This window comes from Tachysurus fulvidraco, chromosome 20 (genome assembly GCF_022655615.1).
Source record: "Tachysurus fulvidraco isolate hzauxx_2018 chromosome 20, HZAU_PFXX_2.0, whole genome shotgun sequence".
In the NCBI taxonomy this organism is placed as follows: domain Eukaryota; kingdom Metazoa; phylum Chordata; class Actinopteri; order Siluriformes; family Bagridae; genus Tachysurus; species Tachysurus fulvidraco.
In genome coordinates this window covers 5367402-5390830 of record NC_062537.1, presented here as the reverse complement: position 1 = coordinate 5390830, position 23429 = coordinate 5367402, and the positions used below count along the sequence as shown (strand labels likewise).

The following is a 23429-nucleotide window of genomic DNA, read 5'->3' as shown; positions in this document are numbered from 1 at the left end:
AATTACAGCAGCAGGCTCTAATCCTTTACATTAACCCAGCCTCGCGGCCGGAAACTCTGCCGAGCGAGACGGCACGAAGGTAAAAGCACGGAAGGAGCCAGATTACGATGCAGCACCTTGTTTAATATTCTCATCGTTATATTTCCCCCCCAACACACGGGCTTATCTTGATCTCCATCATAATGAATTACAGCTGCCGTGGTGTCCTGCTGTCTCTCGCCTCGCCTCGCCATTCCATATGCAACTCGCTCCAGTCCTCTCATTATGAAAGGTTTAGACAGGGAGTGACGGCGCACACTGATAAGGGGCACGGAACTATATTTGTCAATACTGTTTATATTTTGTCACACAGGAAAAGGCGGAGCAGCGTATCTGCAGTTTTATAAAATATTATAGGTCGATGATGTGTTTAAAAAAACAAAAAAACCTTACCCAAAGCAGATGCATCAGGATTTACCCAGCTGTTACACAACTGCCATGAAACAAATACACACGGTGACCTGACATCAACCCATGATAAAGCTTTTTTTTTTTTTTAAATCTTTTAATAGTTAGTTATTATTTATTTCAAATAAATAAATGACAGATAATACATGTAGCAATGTTGGAATACTAAAAAAAAACACTGCAAATCGTCAAGACGTCAGATTAAATGACGCTTAAATATCATTTTAATAAAAAGAAATAAACAAACCGACTCGATTTGTTTCCGCAGACGTATCCGACCCATGCCAGTCAGAGGGAACTGCATGATTTCAACAGTTAATAACTAATTAACTAAAGACATCTGAAGTGTGTGTTCTAGCAGCGCTGCGCTCGTTTTCCTCTAAAACACGAACAAGATCTCGAAATAAAAGCCAAAATGCCGTGCAGACGTCAGACCCACATCGGACGTACGATGTATACTCACTAAAGTAGACCCCTGTTCTGTAGAAGACACCTGAACTGTTGTAAAAGAGAAGTGTGTGTTCAGTGCTGAACCTTTTTTAAATAACATATAGGTTCTCTCAGTTGTAAGTCCTTTTTTTTTTTTTTTTTGTCCATCACCCTTCTGTCTTGGAAATGGTTTATTCCAGCGTAGGAGCTGCGATGGCGTGTCCCGATTGCACTTTCTCCCTTCCTTCTGTTGTCCTCGATGCCCAAACAAAAGGCGCACCAGCTTTCTTCTTCTCCTCTCCCCTCCCCTCCCCCTCCTTCCCTTCACATCATCTCTTCTATATTTCCTCTCTTCATTCCTCCCTCACACTTTTTTATTTTTACCTCTACTCTCTCTGTCTCTGTCTCTCTCTAACCCCTTTGTCTGTCCCCCTTCTAATTGTTCCTCTGACATCGTATTTCTTCTCGGCTCGTCTCCCCGTGCGCTCTGGCCGCTGCAGGTATCCTCTGTGTGTTATTGTGGCACGCTCTGGGAGTGATTAAACCTTCCTACATGATCTGTATTGCATGAGCCTCACGCTGGGATCCATCCATCACGGCCTAATGCAGCGGCCGCATGACGTACGGCTCCGACCGACGCCTGAGACGGCCAGCCTGGGGGACGCGAGCAGGTCTGAACCCTGAGAGAGAGAGAGAGAGACTATCGATCCAGCGCTCACTAAGAACACTTTCTGTCATTTTTAGTTTGTTGGTGTTGGTGGGATGTAGAACCTCTTAGCGAGTTGCCCACCACCAGAGAATTTCTGGGGGATAACGGTGGAGTCTGAGTGGATCTGGATGTGGATCCGTCTGCCATCTGCCTTTAGGGACGAGTCCACAATTGTGTGAGAACCTTTTTCATCGGTCAGGTTTTAAAAACAGACAGAGATTTTGTCTGATCACATTGACAAAGAATCATGTTCAAGAAAATCACCTTTTGTTAGTTGGTTAGTTAGTTAGTTAGTGTTGCGCACTGTTTACTGCTTGAATGAAACACGTGACATCACAACAAATGCACAAATTATGCAGATGAAGAAAAATGTATACGTTTCTGATTATACTTATTTTTGTTTTTATTTATTTCTATCTTATAAAATAAGTTTCTATATTTACATATTTTTCTTTTTTTTTTCTTTTTTGCGTTTGGATCTTAATTATTCTCTCCCCCAATTTTATTACTTTTGGGTTTTTTCCCTTTCTGTTTATTAGGTGAAAGATGTTTGCACTGTCGGTAAAAACATGCACACACTTCCTGCTAGTCATCTACCTTTTATACCTTCCATCTTGCTCTGCACGGCCCTCCAGGTCCTCAGCCGTATGCGAAATATCCATTATAGATTTTTATGCCCGTCGTCTCTAATTGACCCCTAAAAAGAATCCAGCGCAGCGTGTCAGACCTGCGGATCCTTCAGAGAATACACACACAAGACAATTACAGCAGGAGTGCTAATGAGCGCAGAACAGATTAGCATGTTTAACAGAGGAAGGGAACGAGAACGCCGGCCAGCTCGGGACGTTAGCTTTAGCACCGAGGCTTCTGTGAGATGGTTAAAGCTGGACTTTGTCATTCGAGCGGTCACATGACCTAGTTCTGTGTTTGTGTCTGAAGGAATTTGAGGATCAAGTGAATAAAACGTAATCTGTAGCAGACATCATCTCTGATCTATTCAAGCTCTGAAGGGACATCGTGTGTGTGTGTGTGTGTGTGTGTGTGTGTGTGTACTCATTAGGTTCATGTTTTTGGAAGGAAAGTAGAGACGAGAAGAAGGGATTATAGGGAAAGATCTGCTGACTATCCCTTCCTTCCCCCTGCTTTCTCACTCATCTTCTCACTTGCTTTGCCTCTCCTTTTCCTCTTTTTGTTCCCTTTCCTCTCTGCCATCCATCTCTTTTTGTGTCCTGTGTGCATTCTCTCTCTCTCTCTCTCTCTCTCTCTCTCTGTCTCTCACTCTCTCTCTCTCTCTCTTGTTTGTTTCTGCTCTAACCATATCTCTCTCTCTCTAGGTGCATTGTGGATGTGCATCGTGCTGAATCCTCACTGTAAGTCTGAGCAGAAGGCCTCGTGGCTCCGGCAGCTCAAGAAGTGGAACGGTGTGGACGTTTGCCCCTGGGAGGATGGTAACCATGGCAACGAGCTGCCCAATCTGACCAACGCTCTGCCTCAAGGTGCCCACGCCAACCAAGGTGTGTGTGTGTGTGTGTGTGTGAACATGTTCAGGAGTGTGTGGAGACGAAAATCAGCCTCTAATCACTCCAGAACTCTGCCTCCAATTTATTGGGCATTCTGGGTCTAATTGAACGGCGTAATTCCTCCTCTTCCTCCTCCTCGTCCTTCTTCCCCTTCTCCTCCGTGCATTTTTATTTTTACTTTTTTTGCATTCACTTTGCAATTCTTAACCCACGGCAGAATTAAACGAAGAGCCTCTAATGAAAGTTTTGTGCTTTTGTAAGGGCTAAAATGTCTTTAAGGAGTCTTTTGTTATAAATATTCATTTCCGCTCTCTAATAATTGTGAGCAATGATATCTCCAAGGCAGAGCTTTGCTTTGTTCAGAGTTTTCTGAGCTGTGCCTGCAGCGTGAATATGGAGGAGCGCTATTACAGGACCATAATTATTATTGTGTTTAAAGCTATTTTGTGCCTCCATCCATCATCTCTTGTAACTCTCTCCTCTATCTCCCTCTTTCTTTTCCTCTTTTTTCTTCTTCTTCTCCTTGCATTTGGCTTTAGAGTAATGTAACGTGATCTCACATGAAGTGCGTGCTGTAGATAACCTTTACGAACGGCAACGCGAGAACTAAAAAAAGATCCGCAGTCCTGTAAAGGGAAAAAACGATAAGCAGCATTTATGAGGTGAAAACATACCCCAGTAGAATAAATGGGGAAGCTCACAGGCTGTTGATGTAATGTCTTGTGTTACAGTAAGTAGGCTCGCTTGCTAGCTAAATGCTTTTCTTTTTCATTTCTGCTTATAGTTTAAAATAAAAAGCCTTCTGTTTGCTCCACCCGTGTCGTAGCCGACAGGATTGTTTTGTCTACACCTGCCATAAAAAAGGGGGAAAAAATACAAAAGTTTTAAAAGCTTAGGACTGCAGACCAGTGCCTCGCCGAGCACTGAGATTAACACTGCCATGACCTTCCCACTTACTCTCTCTCTCTCTCTCTCTCTCTCCGCTTCAGATTCGAGCACTCGGCCTCACCGGACGGTGTTCACCAGAGCCATCGAGGCCTGTGACCTCCACTGGCAGGACAGCCACCTGCAGCACATCATCAGTGATGACCTCTACACCAACTACTGCTACCACGACAGCACTGAGAACTCCCTGTTCGACTCGCGCGGCTGGCCCCTCTGGCACGGTAAGCAGCTCCACAGCCCGGGGATACAAGACATCTGTGCTGACTCGCTTCTGTTTTTGTCGTATCCCAAAACAAAAAAGTGAGATGGAGGGGAAAGTATTTCTCCCCCACCCCCCACCCCCACAAGATATGCTTGCAGGATTTAAAATAAAAACACCGCCCTTTAACGCTCTTTAAGAGCCTTACTGAACTTCTGTAGAACAGGCCAGGCTAAAGAGAGGGGGGGAGGTGGTGGGAGGATTGGGTAATATGTACAGGAGCTTCGCACTGACACCGATGACTCAATTTCCGCTGACGTGACCGTCCTCGCCTTGTAAATGTCATCATTACCATTCATTAACGCCAGGCAGGACTTAGAAATTGTTTTTCACACTGTACTTTACAACAACAGAACAATACCGGTACTTCAAGCAGGATTAGTTAGTCAGCCAGTCAGATAAGTTAGTCCCTGTTCACAAAATGAGCCACTTCATACAGGATGCTGGTTGTTCTCCTGATACATTTATTTATTGTTTTGTTTATTTATTTATTTATTTTTCTCCCCTCCACCCAGAGCATGTGCCCACAGCCTGTGCCCGGGTAGATGCCCTGAGATCGCACGGCTACCCGCGAGAGGCTCTGCGTCTGGCCATCGCCATCGTCAACACCCTGCGCAGACAGCAGCAGAAACAGCTGGAGTTTTTTAGGAAGCACAAAAACGGTGAGCTGCTCCACATGCCGGTGCTGCTCGGGCCGGCGCTGGTTCCTCACAGTGAAGCGCGACGTAAAGGAAAACTTTTTTCTCGAGAGAGTGAGAGCGAGCAAGCGAGAGTGAGAGCCTGTGCCGGTTAGCATGATGCAAATGAGGTCATGCGTCGTTAGCTGTATTTGCATTTTGAGTGTACTGTTCTCTTAATGCCGGTTTTTGTAGTTGAATATTCGGATCATGTCCGATCACCGCTGAGAAGCGACATGCAGCATCCATCAAGCAAGCAAGCGTCCTGTAAAGGTATCACATCGTGACACCAGGACAAATTGAAGATGGCTTCGTGGTGAAAAATGTCTCTCCGTCTCAGCCTGATGTAATCAATCATTCCTTTTGATGGTGTGTGTGTTTGTGGGAAGGCGTGTCCATTTCTAGGATTGTTTTTTGGGCAGGTTTTTTTTTTCTTTCTTTCTTCTTTCCCCCTAAAGCTACAATGTCCACTTATGCCCACTGTTATTGGGGTCAATTGCATTTAAATGCAAATGACTACCTGTTGTGGGACTAGCGCACGAGCGCTGTTCACATTCAAATGAGGCGGCTCACTGGCCAGAATGTAAAGTGCCATCGCAGTGATTTGCACAAGAGCTGCAGGATCGGAGGCATTCGCGGCTATCAGGTGCCCGCCATTGTCCTTTCGCAAAACAAAGCCAAAGCCGTGCTGAAAAGTCGGGCGGTTCGTCTGCGCCAAAGCCAGGCATGCCAGACGTGCAGAAATCTTTGTCTATCGTCTGCCGAAGGGGCGCTTAGCGTGATGAGCTGAAGTTACTACATGCGTACGAAACGTCATCAGAAAGTCTACAGTAAAAATGACTAGACATCACGGGTGTGTGCGTCTGTACAGACTCAACGGGCCGTGCTGTTCCAACGACTGCAGTTTTCCATACCGTAGTGATTAAATCCACAGGATAGAACAATGGGGTTTTTACACCCATTTATAGTTAGATTTCCATGCAATTACTATAGCACTATAAACCCACACACACACACACACACACACACACACTCATGGTCTTTAAAGGACAGTACAGTAACACTCGTCAATCTCTCCTTCTCTAGAAACGCTCTATAAAGGGATGACCTCCATCACAAATCTGGAGGGCTGGGTGGGTCACCCGCTGGACCCCATCGGCACGCTGTTCAGCACGTTGATGGAGTCGGCTCGTGGCATCGACGAGAGCTCAGCAGACTTCTCAGGTACAAACAAACACAATCACGAACAGCTGATACAGCATCTCACTACAGCACCTGAAGATGACGTGTCCTCTCTCTCACACACACACACACACACATACACACACCTGCCTCCAAACACCTTCCTCAGAAGTCCCCCAGCCTGGTGCCAGGCCTCATGAACAGAAACATTCATAAACGGTTCACTGTAATGTAGTCACAGCTGTAATAAACATCCATAAAAATCTAATGATGCTCTTCTTTATGATGCAAGCTCAGCTGATGGGGTCAGTGGGGTTTTATATATTATACATATACACACACACACACACACACACACACACACACATATATATCGTGTGAAAAAAATTAGGACACCGCATTAAATATTCAGTTCTTTATTAAGAAATGTCAACATGTCAGTTTTTGATCTTGTTTTAATTTGTACCTGTAGATGAAAGTGATGTTATTGCATGTAAACAACAATCTTTTTTGGGTTTTTTTTCTCTTATTAAACAAAGGAAATCAATAAATTTCAACTGAGGACAAAGTTCATGAACCGTGTGTCCTAATAGCTAGTGAGACATTTCTTGTAGCCATCTTCGTTTCTGACACCAACTGGAAGAACGTTCCCCTCACTCCTCAATGCACAATTCTTTCAGCTGTATGATGTTTGGGGGGTTTCTTACACGCACAGATCGTTTCAAATCGCCACACAGGATCTCAATAGGACTTAGATCTAGGCTTTCACTTGGCCGTTCCAGCATTCTCTAGACTTTTGTGCTGCTCAGCGAGTCCTTGGTGGATTTACTGGTATTTATTTGAGTCATTGTCATGTTTCAAGGTCCAGTTCACTTCAGTTAAAATTTTTTTGACGGACGCTCTCGTGGTCCTGACGCACCTTCTGTTATGATATAGAATTCATAGCGGATCCTATGGTGATGATCTGGCCAGGTCCTGCTGCAGTAAAGCATCTCCAAACCATAACACTTCCAGCTCCAGGTTTCACAGCTAGGCCAAACATGCCCTCGGTTATGTTCTCCAAATAATTCAACATTCGACTCATCTGTCTGAAGCATGTTGTTCCTGATGTCTTGGCATTTGTCTTTTTGTTCTTTGGCAAGCTTCAGTTGTGCAATCTCGTTCTGAGTGTAGATACGTGCGCTTGCTGTAGGTCCAGTGATGGTGTTTTAGGGTTTTTGGAGACTTCTTTAAGCATCACAAATCTTCTTTCTGAAGGCCTCAGAGAGCTCTTTGGATCGCACCATTGATACCGCTTACTTTAACAATTAAGAGCAAACCAAACTAAAAATCTGAGGTTTAAATAAGAAAAACCTCCTTCAAAATGCTCTGTACCAATGTTCTAACAATTTGCACCTGTAGGTAGTAATATCTATTTTAAATACAAATAAATGTAGGGTGTATTTACTTTTGCCTCACAAGATATTTGATTTTTTATTTATTTATTTATTTATTTATTTATTTATTTATTTATTTATGCTTAAATTAACTGAATCTTCGAATATTTTTAAAATGAAGATACAATGCTCAAACGTTTATTGTAAAATAAAACACACAGGCTTTTATGTGCTGTCCTAATTCACACGACTTATATTTAACAAAACATTTATCTACGTTACTTCCCAGATTGCTAGTAGAGTTACTGTACCTCTGCAGTGATCCACCCGTCTCCAATTAACCCTCATGTGCTGCGGTTCAGCGCTCGCTCGTGCACCGCTTTGTGTAACCGAGCCAAACTGAGAAGAGGCTCTTTTAATCCTGGCGCACATGTCAGCGACTGCATTCTTTCCCCCTGCATTTTTAATGCGTTTTAATTTTAATGTTTTTTGTTCCCCATCTCTTATTCATGAGCTTTGATTGGCGAGATGGCCGGATCACGATCACCAGCACCGTAATTACGCCTTATTGCCGCCTTCAGGGGCCTCAAAGTTCTCGATTGGCACCATCCAATGGGTACGAATGCTCCCTTCATCTCCGGCAGCAGCCATGTTGTACTGGCTCCAGCCTCTGAAGGATCCCTAAATCATGGTTTTAGTGGCAAACTCGTCCACTGTGCTTTTTTTTTTTTTTTTTTTTTTTTTAAATAACTTTCTCTCAGACTAGAACAGGCAGTTCTAACTACTGAACCCCAGCATCATCTCCACCCACTCGCTGGCTAGCAGTCCTGCCCAAGGCATTAGCTGCTTAATGTCCTCTCCACATTGCTTTGAAGTAGATCCCTGGTTTATTAGCAGTATGGGAAAGAGGAGGGAGGAGGGAGGGAGGTAAGCAGAGGTGTGTGTGCATGATGCCTCAGCGTCTGGTTGTGTGCCCTTCTGCGTGATTAGCACGTTAAACCCTCCTGGGGTCAGGCACCCCCAATCCAAAGAGGCATCATTAAAACATTATGATCCTGCTCACAATTATCCCCAAATGAGCTAGCATCAGTGCTAATGAATAATCTCCGACGCCGAGTCCGAGAGCACTTCTTATATTAAAGATAATGGTTACGTGATGCAGACGGGGGGAAACAGCCGTGGGATGCAGGTTAGATATTTTTGGTGAATTTATGGGTGTTTAAGTGGGATTTGCTCTCTTATACTGTGAAGCTGCTCACAGCAGAGGACTCTCGGGTGATCCAGGCCTAATTTCAGTGCCAGCCTGAAGCTCTCCTTTCCTTCACCAGGCATTGACACACTGGAGCAGTAGTGTCTCCACGGAGCCCGGCCCTTTCACAGCCAATTAAAAGGGTGGATTTAAATCGTTCTGAGAGGACGTACGTGATGCAGTGGAGTGTGTGGCAATGTAGCCACAGAGCAGTGGAGTATGAGGAACTGGGCTTTAAGAACATCCTTACCTGCATTTAAGCCTCTTTTTTTTTGTTATCTGGCTCTGTTCAGTTTTTTTTTTTGCAAGTCCAGCAAAACTCTTTCCTTCGCTCAGAGGGGTAATTGAGCATGGCTTGCCAGTGTCCTGGCAAAGACAGCTGCTTCATTAGAGAAAGCTCGGTCCTCTCCGGTGCCTCATTACGATGCACCAAGGCCAGGCACCAACTCCTGCGAGGCAGCTCTCAGTGCCGAGGTGAACTGGTGTCAGAATACTCGGCCACTTTAAACAATGCCTGAAGAAGGACTGTTAATTGCTAAAGTTTACACCGAGAGAGAGAATTAATGCTCTTTTTTTTTTTCTAGACTTTTGGTGAATTAGATTTAGCAAGTTTATTGAAAATGCATAGAAAATGGTCAGGTTTTCACATTTAAAACCTATTTTTCAGTTTCTTCCACTACTATGTCGGCACAGCGGGTCCTTTTAAACCAAACATTAAATGCTCCGCAAATTTCATTTTAAACCCGTGTGTAAATATAGCTTTGCCATAAAAAGCCCCTTTAGCAAACGTTACAGAGCGCCGTGACTATGGAAAGCGTACACTATATGTAGCAACCTTATTTTCGAGGAATCTCCAAATTATAGCGTTGTTAAAAGCCATGTCATCTCCACCAGCAGGCACGACGAGCTCCAGTAAGCACGGCGATGTGCATATGTTCCCCACGGCACGTCGCTTCCTGGAGGAGGGAGAGTCCTACCTGGCGCTGGCTGTGGAGACGGCTCTCATGGGCCTCGGGCAGCAGAGGATCATGCCCGAAGGCCTGTACGCCCAGGAGAAAGTGTGCCGCAACGAGGAGCACCTCATCGCCAAGCTGCAGGAGGTGGAGCTGGATGACACGCTGGTCAAGATCTTCCGCAAGCAAGCCGTGCTCCTGCTCGAGAGTGAGTGCCGAGTTTGTTGTTGTTTTTGTTTAACTGTGCCACCCAACAGAGAAGGCAGGGGATGTGGCTGTGGAAGCTGGTGGGGGAGGAATTAGCATGATCTAATTTGTGTAATTTTGTTTTATTAGCATAGCAAGCATTTTTTGGCCGCGTTCCGATATCAAGGCACGATGATTTACAAAGCGCTTTGTTTTGCAAAAAACAAAATGGAATCCTGCAGGGCCTCAGGGGCCGTTTCAGCAAAAGCTCCCCAGCCTCCTTCATCATGCAAAATACCTTTCAAGTTTCCGGCAAGGTTAAACCATATCGCCAATTAATTCCAGGAACGTGGAAACGTACTGCCTGCCACTTTTCACTCCCCCCCCCCCCCCCCCCCCCAACTCTCTATCCAGCTGAATTTGAACTCGTGCGCTCGATCTCTGAGCAGTTGACGGGAGTGCGGTGTCAGGGCCGTTTGCTGCACCAGTGGTGAATGTGGAAAGAATGCAAAATGGCCACTGCAGTCAGCCTCGCTCCGAGTGCCACTACCTCTTTATGAAAAAGGGAAGGAAGCTGATAAACAGGCCGCGCTGCATCCCTTTCTCATTCCTTGCCTCCCTTTTTCGTTTACTCTCCCTCCCTCCACCTGGCCCGTGCCAGTAGCCGTCACATGGGCAGTGCAAACAGGAAAAGCATGCATGAATGGAGAGAACCTATTACCAGAGTCTCGCTCTAATACACTCAACATTCTCAGCTGTGTCTCTGGTGTAGCTCACACTGTTTGTTTGTGGTTGTATTTTTACTTGAGCGTTTGTGTGTCTCTGTCTCCGCTTGGCTGTGTGATTGCTGTAGTGTTTGTGTTTCCCATAAACTGTTGTGTGTATCAGGGGCTTGAGTACATTGTTACCATGGCCCATTGTGCGTGGATATATATGTGTGTGTGTGTGTTTGTGTGTGATGTGGCCTGCGGTCGAGGGCCTCTCGGTAGAAAGTAATCTAAATAATCTAATGACAGAAGAAACAAAGCCCTCACATATGGCTTCTGGCATGGCAGTGGATCTTGTAGGGCAGTGTGTGGGTGAGGGGTGGTGTGGGGGGGGGTCATTTACCTACTTGAAAGTGGGCTCACACTTTCATCTGGTTTGGCAATGAGAAGAAAAGAAACGCGGCCTGAACAAATCAACCCTAAACAGATTAGCACTGATGCTGTGTGGAGTCACAACATCTCGGCCCGAGTTACAGCTGCAACTGGAAAACGTTTCCTCCTGTAACAAATGGATGACTCTTTCCGTTTCTTGAAATTAAGCTGTGACACTGCTATGTACTTTTACTTGTGTGTGTGTGTGTGTGTGTGTGTGTGTGTGTGTGTGTTGAGTGTGTGTGTGTGTGTGTGTGTGTGTGTGTTGAGTGAGTGGGACGCAGGTTACAAGGTAGCGTAACCGAATTCCTGCCCATTCCCCAAAATCCTCCCCATGCCCGCCAAACCAGTCCAGCTTGCTCCTGACGTTATCATCATTTGCAATTGTTTCTACTGGACAAATCTCAAGCTGGAACAGAAATTGCCTTAACCTTGACCCAGATAAAGCATTTTACTGAAGATTAACGAATGAAAGCAGTAACTATGCCACACGTACGCTCTGGAGTTGACGAACGCACTCTTCCTTTGTCCTTTGAGATTCGACTCTGACCTCGCACCAGAGGAAGATCTGAGATTTTTAAGGGATGTATTAGAAAAATAGCCCTAAATCATGCCATAGATCAGTGACTCAGTCCTGAATCCATACCTTCGGTTTACGGATGACTAAATTGTGGGGGGAAAAAATACCCCCCTAAGTGGCAACCTGCCGTCCCAGAAAGAGCAAGTGATAAGTGTAGAAGTACTTTTCATAAAAGTGCCATTTTTTTTTCTTCTTTTTTCTTTCCAGAAGTAAATCCTTTCCTTTCATTTGTGTGCTTGCTTTCCATGTGTATAATCAAATGTCCTGAGAAGTCTGTTCAGACGGCAGCCGCTACACTAAAGTAATGTGCAAAAAGTAGATCTTGTGTGTTTGTGTGTGTTTTTAGACGCTCAAGTGTGTATGTATATGAATTTCTTCCTACAGGTGGGCCCTACAGTGGTTTGGGAGAAATCATCTGCAGAGAGAGTGTTCCAATGCACACGTTTGCCAAGTATCTGTTCACCTCCCTCCTACCTCACGATGCCGAATTGGCATACAAAATTGCACTGAGAGCAATGCGGTAAGTGTATACACACACCCAGACAGACACACAGACACACACACACTCCAAGCCTTCCCTTTCCTTCCTCTGAAAGATGTTGCGTCTGCAGCACCAAGAGAAAACAGCATGGCTTCCCATCCCAGCCCCCTCTCTCTGTCTGTCACTTAGCCCTCCCCTTTCCCTATCACCTGTGTGTGTGTGTGTGTGTGTGTGTGAGATTATCTGGCACACTGTTTAATCAGAATGGTGCCATTTTGCTTGAAAACGTGCTAAATAATTCATTGCCGCTGAAAATGAGTTTCAGGGAAAAGGAAAAAAAAGTGGGAATAATAAGTAAAGTAGCGAGTCTAATTTTGGACAGGAAAGTGGCCTCCTAAACTCCCCTCCTGTGGAAAAGCGTGTGTATGTGTGTATACGTAGCCCAGGCATCGTGTCGACTTTTCAGTAACGAGGCACACAGACTAACACTAAGGCACAAAATTCAAATCCACACCTGTAGAGTTCAGCAGACAGCACACGAGTCAGACTCCGACCTTAGCAGAAGTGGATCGTTTCGAGTGCTAAAGCACACGTGATATTTAAACCCATTCACTTCAAGTGACCAGCCAAACAGGGTAATAACTAATACTTCAGTCAGAAATACAATACGCTTCACAGCGGTGCACTGCATTTCCACTGCTGTAACAATCATTTCTTTATTCATTTAAAAAACAAACAAACAAACAAACAAAAAAAACCCAGACCCCTCCCTGACCACTGCGCTCTGGAACACACACGTTCTCGTGATCGAAGATCTCAAAGGCCAGAACAGCACGAGTAGCTTAGTTTCATGCAGTGCGTTTCTATAACGATTGATTTCTGTAGGTGGAAGCCAAAAAAACGATCTAGCGCCTATATTTCGCTTTTATTTCACTCACCTAAGCTCGTCTTTCAAACTGCAGAGTCTAGATGCAGGTTTTAAACGTTACATTTTCATCCCAAGATAAGAGCATTACTATGTTCGTCTGAAGCCCTGCCTGTAACAACGCTCTCGTACTTGGCCTCTGCGGCTGCATATGAGTCGTTTCAGCCTGCTGTTGTGGTCTATATAAAGCAGCACTCGTTTTGGGGGTCCAAAGCGCTTAGAATATAAAGGTAACCAAAACCAGGACAGTGGTGATTTTTTTTTTTTTTTTGGTTTATTTATTTTATGAGAAAGCCAAACACTTTCTTTTCGAAAGTACAGCTTCTACATAATCAGTTCGATTTCTGTTCCAAGCGTAAAACCCAAACCAGGACAATATTGTGTTGCACTGAGATGAGATTGTATTTACTGCAGCTTTGCAGTCGAATTGAATCAAAGTGAGCTCCACCTAAATTTAGGTGCAGCAGCAGCAGCAGCAGCCCGAGGCTCAGTATTGACTCGCTCTATAAAAAGAATCTGCCATCCAAATAACAGCTTCCTGATCTCCGTATCCCACGTTCCCCTTTACAGACACGTATGAAATTAACGCCATGCTTTAATACACGGTTTTTACACGCATGTGCCTTTCTGGGTGACGTGCAGTTCGTCTCATTATTTATAGCACAGCGCATGGTCTCGGTTATATATTCATACAGTAACCTCTCAGGCTGTTGTGTCAGGATATTTAAAGCTTCACCCTTTTTAGATTCAGAAGTAGGCTTTTTATATGGAGCGGCCCAGCGTGCCTGAATGCCTGCAACGGCCAGTTTACCGACGCTCTCTGCAATGGTGCGATGTAAACATTTTAGGGTTTGTTTCTTGTTTCCTTGCAAGTCATCTGAAAAACATTCTCTCGGTTCGTACTTGAAAGTGAGCCATGTAGCCTCTTAAGCCACGGCCGTAAAGCAGGGCAGCAGGACCAATTGGCTGTGCGTCAAGAGCAATTTACTATTGCCCTCATAGCGATATTTGATAAAGGACGGAGATCCAAATGACCGGCCTCCCTGCAGCGGCTCCTTAAAGAGCCCGGCTCTTTGTGTGAGGGCCGTGCCCTAGGCCACCTCCAGGCTAAGGGCTTTCTTTTTTCTTTTTTTTTCCTTTTTCTCCTTCTCCAACTTTAGCTCTGTCCTTTTCCATTGTTAGTGGTCCAGCGTGGTCTTTTAGAGCTGAGGGGTCTGCACTGCTCTTGTGGTGCAGGTGAAAAGTTCAGCCTTTTGCTCAAGACAGTTTACAGAGTCAAGTTTCGAGCCATGACCAAGAGACACACAAGTGGGATACGTAAGACATTTCTGACCCTGATACCACTGAGCTCTAAGCACCTGCTATCATTTTATTGTTTTTCCCACCAAGACGTATAAAAAAAAAAGAGCAATGTTACATACGTTTTTATGAAATATCAACTCCCCTTATTGTAGGCAAATGCACAAACACATCTACCTGCTTATTCAGGTTACATGGACACAGTCGTGTGTCTGTGGCTGGATTTCACTTGAACAATCATCTAGAGTGATGCCAAGTTCTCTACAGCAAGCCCACACCGTATCTAAGTATAACCCAAAGCCCAGGATGCCATCTTGCAGGGTGAGCGTAAACCAATGTGATGTGTGCGTTCATGGATTTCAATCCACTGGATAAATGCACCACGAGTGTACTCGCACTTGATTTATTCATTATGCAACACTGAATGAAACCCTTCACACTTCCTGTTGACTTCAGTGTGGTGTTATGAAGCTGCTGACCTTGTTCACTTGTTTCTGGTGTCCTGTGTGCGGATGTAACGTCTTATATGGTTCAGTGTTTGACAGATAAAATGAGCAGAGTCTTTATTGCTTGTTTTTTTCTTCTTCTTCCAGGTTACCAGTAATGGAAGCCGTCGCTCCTTCCGGAGACATGTCCCGGCCTCACAACATAGTGTCCGTCGTGCCCAACCGCTACGCACGATGGTTCACCATCAGCCACATCGAGTCCCAACAGTGTGAGCTGGCCTCTACCATGCTCACTGCAGCCAAAGGTTAGACCCCGCCCAGCTCGGCTGTCAATCACGTACAGGTTGACAGTATTCAGTATTCCAACACTGCATTTTTTTTGTTGTTGTTGTCTAAACCGTATTCTGGACATTCGTATTTCCTTCTCACAACAAATGGGAATTTGAGCTGGTTCATATTTAAGTAAACACTGAAAGCAGGGGACTCTCCATGCCTGTATTCAAGGAGTGTGTGATGCTGGTGCTGACTCTGTGTGTGTGTGTGTGAGAGAGTGTGAGAGTAGGTGGCTTAATAGGAAAAGGACAGGAATAAAAAAAAAAAAAGCTGTCCATAGTCACTGCTTGCATTCAGGATACAAACAAGAAGTAATTTGAAATTTAAATCGTAGAATTCAAATTTGTTTCAGGCAGAGTTGTTTGCCTCATGTTTTTTTTCCCCTCCTCTCTCCACCTTGTCCTTTTACCCTCTTGCCTTATCGTATTTGCGGTAACAGATACTGTCTTGGAAAGCGTTATCTTTACTCCCTCTCGGTGTCGCTAACAAGTAATCGTTTTCTTTCCGTCCCGTTTGCTCGTAGGTGACGCTCGAAGGTTGGAAACAGTATTAGAATCCATCCAGAAGAACATCCACTCGTCCTCGCACATCTTTAAACTGGCACAGGATGCCTTTAAAATAGCCACGCTCATGGACAGCCTGCCTGACATCACGCTGCTGAAAGTGTCCCTGGAGCTGGGCCTTCAGGTACATGTCCACTCAGTTATTATCATCATTATCTTATTTATTATTAGCAGCTCCGTTTTCCTCTTCGAGGCTGTCTCAGTCATGACGGTGCACTCTCTTCCTTCAAAGGTCATGCGGATGACTCTCTCAACTCTGAACTGGCGAAGGCGAGAGATGGTACGATGGTTAGTCACTTGTGCCACGGAAGTTGGTAAGTTCTTGTTTAATGGTTTAATGTAGAGGATGAACCTTGAACACAGTCTGACTGATCAAATGCTTTCGCCGTGTAGTTTACATCATCATCATCATCATCATCATCAGCTTGTCAACTTTTTCAAGAATTATTCACTCAAACACAAAACAGTGAATTAAAACTGTCAAACATGCTTTTTTTTATTTTATTTTGCTAAACGAACAGCCTTCAGCTTTGTGTCCGGTTTAATGATTGTGTTGGTCCTGTGTTTTTAGGTGTGTACGCACTGGACAGTATCATGCAGAGCTGGTTTGCGCTGTTTACACCGACGGAGGCGACGAGCATCGTGGCGACGGCGGTGCTGTCGAGTAGCACAGCAGCGCGTCTGCGTCTGGACGCCAGGCAGCAGGAGAAGCTGGCGAGCAGCGCGCGGACGTTGGCGCTACAGTGCGCCGTCAAAGACCCAGCAAGCTGCGCGTTGTCAGCGTTGACTCTGTGTGAGAAGGAGCCCGCGGCGTTCGAGACGGCCTACCAGATCGCTCTGGATGCGGCTCCAGCGGCCATGACACACGCACAGCTCTTTACCATCGCACGCTACATGGAGCACCGGGGCTATCCAGCACGGGCCTATAAGCTGGCAACACTGGCCATGACTCATCTGAGCCTGGCCTATAACCAGGACACGCATCCGGCCATTAACGACGTGCTGTGGGCGTGCGCTTTGAGCCACTCTCTGGGTAAAAGCGAACTGGCCGCCATCATCCCACTAGTTGTGAAGAGTGTCAAGTGTGCTACAGTGCTTTCAGACATTTTGCGGCGCTGCACACTCGCCACGGTGCCAACTCCGCCTCTGCACGGGCGCCGAAACACCACACCCAAGTTGATGTCGCTGGACAAGGCGCCTTTGCGCCAGTTACTGGACGCCACAATCGGAGCCTATATCAACACAACGCACTCACGACTCACGCACATCAGCCCGCGCCACTACGGCGAGTTCATCGAGTTCTTGGGGAAGGCGCGTGACACTTTCCTCATGGCGCACGATGGCCACGTGCAGTTTGCACAGTTCATCGACAACCTAAAACAGATCTACAAGGGCAAGAAGAAACTCATGATGCTCGTCCGCGAGAGGTTCGGTTGATACCAGAAGGTCTCCCTTTCCCTTTTTTTTGACTCAAGTCTCCCTCTTTCTAAACGAAAAACAACAAGAAGGAAAAAGCGGAACACAAACAGAAAGAACGTTAAAAGCCACACCGGTATTATATGTATAGACTTTCTTTAGTTTGCAGAAAAAAAAAAAAAGGAAAAATTGTCACATTGTGAAAGTTTTGTGTGTTTCCCTTTATTTGTATGGAAGTACGTGAGAGCAAACACGAGAAAGAGAGAGAGAGCGAGAGAGAGAGTGAGGAAAGAAAAGAAACGTTTTGGTTTACACTGAGTATATGTTGTTCAGTGGCGAAAGCCCACATAGCACTCCAGATATGTCAACATTCACAGCCTCAAAGAGAAAGAAATATGGCTTTAAACCAAACAAAGCACCTCCATCCTAAGTGAAAAGTACCTCGTATGGCTCCAGCTTTACCCCCTTCCCTTCCTAAACCGTTTAAACGTTATCAGTGTACTAAAGTGTTCAATACGATGAAAAACAACTTAAAGAACCAGTTTGGGACATTTTTACTTTTTTTCATTTCCTTCTCTTTGTTTGTTTTGGGTTGGTTTCGTTTTTATTTCTTTCCTCGTACCAGGCTCATTGTGTGGCTTTGCAGTGCTGTTCCTCCATAAGCATGTCCCATATACACAGACGCTCACAGAACCTCCTGAAAACCCTGCTGAGCTTGCGCTTGTGGAAACTTCGCGACTGTCGACATACATTCTCAGGGATTTCTCAAGAAAAAAAGGAAAAAAAAAAGAGAAAAATGAACATGGTTTTAAAAAAAAAAAGAGAGAGAGAGAGAAAGAATGAGAGCATTTTATTGTACTGTATATATGATAGTATATGTCTGAATATTGAAAAAAAATGTATACATTAACTAATTTATAAAAGAATATTCTATGTAATGCAAAATACTTGAAGCTGCAGTACCTTGGTTTAAAACGAAACATATCAGAGGGACTAAAAATTAAAAAAAGAAGAAAAAAAAAGCGCGCCTTGCTTCAGGGGCTGGAATTGGGCAGTGAGCTTGGATGCTGGTACCTATGCAGAGCCACTTATCCAACTGCATGATCCAACTGGTATGTCGAAACCACAAAGGGGTTCGGGTTTTGTATGTATATACAAACGTTTGTGTATCCGGCGAACAGCAGAACTGTACAGGGCACAGTGTTTGTCTGTAGCGCGGCGAAGCCAGAGCAACAAGCCTTAGCATTAATACGGAATAAAGACTGCAAGAATCGCAGGCCCACGTGCCTCAAAAAAAAATCGCCTAGAGACGTAGATCATGCAGAAACGGACTTTGTGAATTACAAGCAACCACCACACACTCCATTACGCACACACCCCGACACGTGCAGTTTAAATTGGCTCCACCACATTCAGAGTTTCTTTCCACAACTAACAAGTCACGAAGAAGCTCCGTGTTTATGCACAATAACGTACACGCCTATTCTGCTGACATCTTGACTTTGTGCAGGACAAAAATTTGCTGTGTAGGTCTGACTGTTCTGACATTTGTAATGCTTTTTTTTTTATTTATTCTTTTTTTTTTTGTTTTGTCCTTTTTTTTGTTTTGTTTTGTTCCTCTAGAATTCCTCCAACGAGAACAGCCTTCTTTCTTGCCTTGTCTTAACGCTTTAAAATAACCAAACTGGAGTTCTAACTACCAAACCTGTTTCATTAAAATGAAAGCCAACCGACTTCGGTTCCAACTTTTTAGTGTCTTTAATTTTTAGCTTGAATGGTTCTTGGTTCTGTACCTTGTGCTTTAAAAAGCTGTTTTTTTTTTTTCCCCCTTTTATTTTTTTTTTGTTTTTTTGTTTTTTTTGTTTTGGTGCAAAACGTCAAGTGTCTCTTGTTCCCTTCCTTAGAGGTATGTCTGTAGCTCTTTTTTTTTTGTTGTTGTTTTTGTTTAGAAACAGAAATATGTTCAGTTTATTTATTACAAAAGGTAAACGATTGTACTTCATCACCCGTGTCATCATGCTCATGAAGTTGAATTTAAGATTTGATACACCGATATCGATTTATTTATGTAACTAAATCACTGTTTTATAAACTTGTTAATGATTCAACTTTTTTTGTTTGTTTGTTTTAATTAAAATTAGTTTTTTGAGAGGAAGAAATGGTCTGATTGTCATCTGTTTTCCCCCAGAGTAACGATTCCGACGGACAGTAGCGTAACATCAGCCTATGTTCTAGATATAACGGCGTCTATATACACATAAGCACGAATATGTAGCCTTTTTGATACACTCGAGTACAGATGCAATCAAGATGACCTGGAAGAATCACAATACTTTCCAAGAGTCAAGAACACGCTCAAGGAGATCAGAGTCTCGCTGTCAAAGTCACAATCAAGACGCACCTCATGAATGTAAATACAGAGGGATTACATCATGCTACAAACCACCAGTAACATTCAAGATCTCAGACTTGATCTCAGACTAGAAAACCTCAAAAATTAAATAAAGCCTGATCAGGTCTGGAAGAAGATAAAAACCAAGATGGTTTTGTAGCAGAATGATGAGAAGAGAAGAGCATGGAGAAGGAAAGGAAGAGCTCATGATCCTAAACATGGTGGAGGTAGAGCTACAGTATGTGCATGTGTGGCTGCTGATGGAAGGAACAGGAGGATTTCTAGTGTGTAGCGCTGCGGTACTTTCTGCTCAGATTCAGTCTAAACCAATTCACAGAACAGAAAAATAACGACCCAAAACCCAGCATGACGGCAACGCAAGACGACCGTAACATAACGAATAAAAAATGTCCGTAATTGGCCGAGTCGGTCACCTGACCGAGGACCCGCAAACGAAGCAGGCTGACAGAAGAAAGGAGCGTTTGGTGATTTGTACACAATTGTTAAAAAGAATCCTTATATTTCTAGCTCTGTTAGTTTGGCCTGGTTACTTTGTAATTCCTAAACAATTCCAATTCAAGCTAAAAGTCTTCACTTCATTACCATCTTAATACTTCGTTTTAAATCCATAGTGGTGACGTACAGAGGCAGATGTACTTTATATCAGTGCACTCATTCCGGTAGGTTATCATTTATACAGCATCGACTCCTTCACACGGAATTGTGTGATAAGGAAGTTGTGTTTTTGTTTGTTTTATGAAAGAATTCAGCATTTGTATGTAATCGCTTAGGAAGTCTTAAGACTGAAACTCTTACACAAACCAATGATCTAAAATTATTTATTACTTGCTCTGTAATGCCAGTATAATTAATGATCAATTCAAAGTCTAGCTGGATACAAAAAGCGGGCGGTTTATTATGCAGTATAAATGATCATTTTATTATTTTATCATATGAAATGCATTGCTCTGTTACCGTGACGTCTACGCAGGAGTGTAACGTAATGCTTGTATCTGTCTAGCGCTACATACTGTATATACTTATCACAGCTCAGGTTTAAACCCAAAGTTGGTATGGCCTACAGAGGAAGCTCTCCCACCCCAGGACTGATAAACCCCACCGTCAGTGTGTGTTTGCACCTGCCTGCGATACTTGATGACACATTTCTCTATCATTCTATTTCCCAAAATCCTAACCAGTAACCTGATTTGAACCTCCATGACCCCGATCAGGCAATTACTAAGGACGAATAAATCGGTGTTGTAAATGCATCTCTCTCATGCGGTCCTATGAGATTAACAACCTCAATAACGTCCCGCTTGTGTGACTTTTCAGCTCCTGTTGGTATCTGTATTTGTTTATTGCAAATAAGGCATTCCTATTGGGTTACATCGCTTTTCTGAAACAGGAGACGCTGCTGAGCGTCTCGGTCGCAGTCCTGTGGACTTGCTGTTCTTCACAGTTACAAGTGTTTCCTACACACTAACACCCCCGATACACATCGTCAAAGTCTGTCGTGTGGACGTTGCTGGAGCAAGCGTGTCTGTGAAGGAACAAATTGCAGGACGGCGAGTCGCTAGGACTGGAGAGGAGATTGCGGTCTCTTCTGCAGTCTAAAATAACAAGCCTACTCACTAGATCGTGCTTTGTCACAAATCAGCTATTTTGTAGCCGCTGCAATCAGTAGTGAATAGGTACAAAATGGACATAATGCACTGGCTGAAGATGACCAATACAGTGAATAGGGTGTAGTTTGCACTGATGATGGCCAGAGACTGGAATCAAAATGGTGTTTATGAGACAGGATAGTCCCACTTTCATAGAAAGATGAGCACACTGTGTAGCGTAGAAATATCACATGCTTCACGAAGCCCATTTCCTGCATTAGTGTGCGGCGTGAAGCTACCGAACAGAACAGTGAGTAGGGAGTCATTACAATTATGGTGCTTCTGTAGAACAGAGACTCGACAATCTGGATGCATCACAGGTACCACTGATATGTTAGTAGTTTTTTAAGTATAAAAAAATTCAAAGAAACAAATCATTTGTCATGCACGTAACGCACGTGTGCGGACGACGTAAACAAGGTCGTACTGCTGAGAGGAACACTGAAGGTTGCAGGTAGTGAAAGAAATGATAACTAGCTTTACACGTGGAACTACAGAATCACTTAGTCACAACCGTCACAAACCAAGTGTTGGTCCAAATCTGTGCCCTGTCCACTAGATAGTGCACAGGTTTTGTAGCCTGAGAGCATAGTATAGCATTTCCAGTACCCTGGAACACTAATCATGTCCAACTGCGTATTTCCTAAAACGCAGTGGCAATGCATTGTGGGATAAACTCTGCACACCTTTTCCACTACGTAGAGTTTTGAAGCCATATTCTTCCCTATGAGAGTACAGAGGAGAATATCCAGTGTACTTATTCAATGAAATCCCACAGTGCATTGCCACTGGCTGGTGACCAAATGAGGTACCATAAATATGTTACAGACTACACATCTGCTCATATTTCTGCAGAAAGCTCTCAGGATGTCTTCAAAGCTCCTCAAAGCTTTATACTCGGTTTAAGCCCAAGACATTTCACTGATAATTTAATATCTGTTAATATACGATTATTCTATCAACCGCTTCACTTCATTTGGTGGCTTTTGAGGAATAGTTAAAGGTTCTGTGTGGAACCCTGTAACAGAGGGTTTCCCTTTCAGACATCTTTAAAGTAAATCCTAATTAGAGGTTCCAGCCCACCCTGGACCCAGTGACATCTTGGTAGAACCCGTACTACGCGTGAGTGAAACTGGGGCATGTGTAGAACAATGACTAATGTTGTCAGTGTACTAAATGTAGTGACACCGTCTGCAAGTGTTGCGCGAAGATGACACCACCGTCGCGAGCTTACAAAAGTGCACAAGCTTGGCAATTTTGCATCGGTGTTGCGTACAAGCGCTCCCGTACTCCAGGTGGCATGATTAAAAATTCATGACTACAGAAAGAACACTGTCGCTCATCAATTTCGTCCGTCTCGGAGATATTTGGCCTGGAAACGTCTCGCTTTTAACAACCGGTCTCTCTCGCAGGACACAAAGGTGATGACAATGACAGCGATGTGGAGCCATGCAACATCTATTCCATCAATACACTGCTATTCACAAAACGTTTACTCTAGCATTCGTGACAACACAGCTAATTTAAACTCATCTGTTTACCATCAGCCAGAACACCATGGCATAAGCAGCAGCATTACAGTATCACATCCTACGTCAGATTTTTAAAAATGTACACCATGTTAAACCTGCCATCCGCATCGAGCGGACAACAAGAACAAAAAGAAGAAGGAACTGGGAAAATGGTTGCAGTGGAAGATTATGAGCACTACTGCCCTTTCTATTTGGAATGGAAAGTGAAGGTTGGCTACCCTTAAAACGGCAGCCACTTCAACCTCTTACCTCTGAAGAACCTCTCATGCTCAACATTTTTATGGCTACCTTCCTGGCATTAACAGTCTAAGGGTTTAAGGCTATTCATGTGTCAAGAAGGTGGTTTTTAAATACTGCAGGATGAAGCCTGAATGTTGTTTTCCAGGATACACACAGATAAGAATGGAAGGTACTTGCGTGTTTTATTACTTTCTTTGATGCTTTCGGCATAAAATCTATAAGAGTTTCAGAGTAAGGATTGTACCAATGGGGACTTTTTAAAAAAAATAATAAAATAAATATCTTGCCATTTGTGATCAAACTCAGCTGATGGTAGATATAAGAATATTTCTTAGCAGTGTAGCAGACAGATGGGCCACAGGCTTGTGCTAGCCACCATTTCACTCCCACCCTGAGAGCACAGTCACTTTGCCCACACCAACAGTCCCTCAATACTTTTGGAAGAACAAACAGTAATAGCTTCAGGAATAATACCCATAAACCA

At 44.1% G+C, this 23429-nt stretch overlaps 1 protein-coding gene across 3 annotated transcripts in view; it reads left to right on the top strand.

The window, feature by feature from the left end:
* zswim6 (zinc finger, SWIM-type containing 6) overlaps positions 1-18115 on the top strand; it is a 55580-nt gene extending 37465 nt beyond the window's left edge. For 2 of the 3 annotated variants that reach the window (XM_027139406.2, XM_027139408.2), the window contains exons 5-14: positions 2920-3099; positions 4095-4271; positions 4825-4971; positions 6073-6210; positions 9688-9954; positions 12036-12171; positions 14950-15107; positions 15659-15822; positions 15931-16012; positions 16270-18115. In XM_027139406.2, the coding sequence (XP_026995207.1) occupies positions 2920-3099; positions 4095-4271; positions 4825-4971; positions 6073-6210; positions 9688-9954; positions 12036-12171; positions 14950-15107; positions 15659-15822; positions 15931-16012; positions 16270-17135 (2315 nt within the window). In that variant the 3' untranslated portion in view covers positions 17136-18115. The remainder of the gene's footprint in view (positions 1-2919; positions 3100-4094; positions 4272-4824; positions 4972-6072; positions 6211-9687; positions 9955-12035; positions 12172-14949; positions 15108-15658; positions 15823-15930; positions 16013-16269) is intronic. The other variant, XM_027139407.2, reaches the window with a different exon arrangement.
* Positions 18116-23429: the final 5314 nt, after the last annotated feature.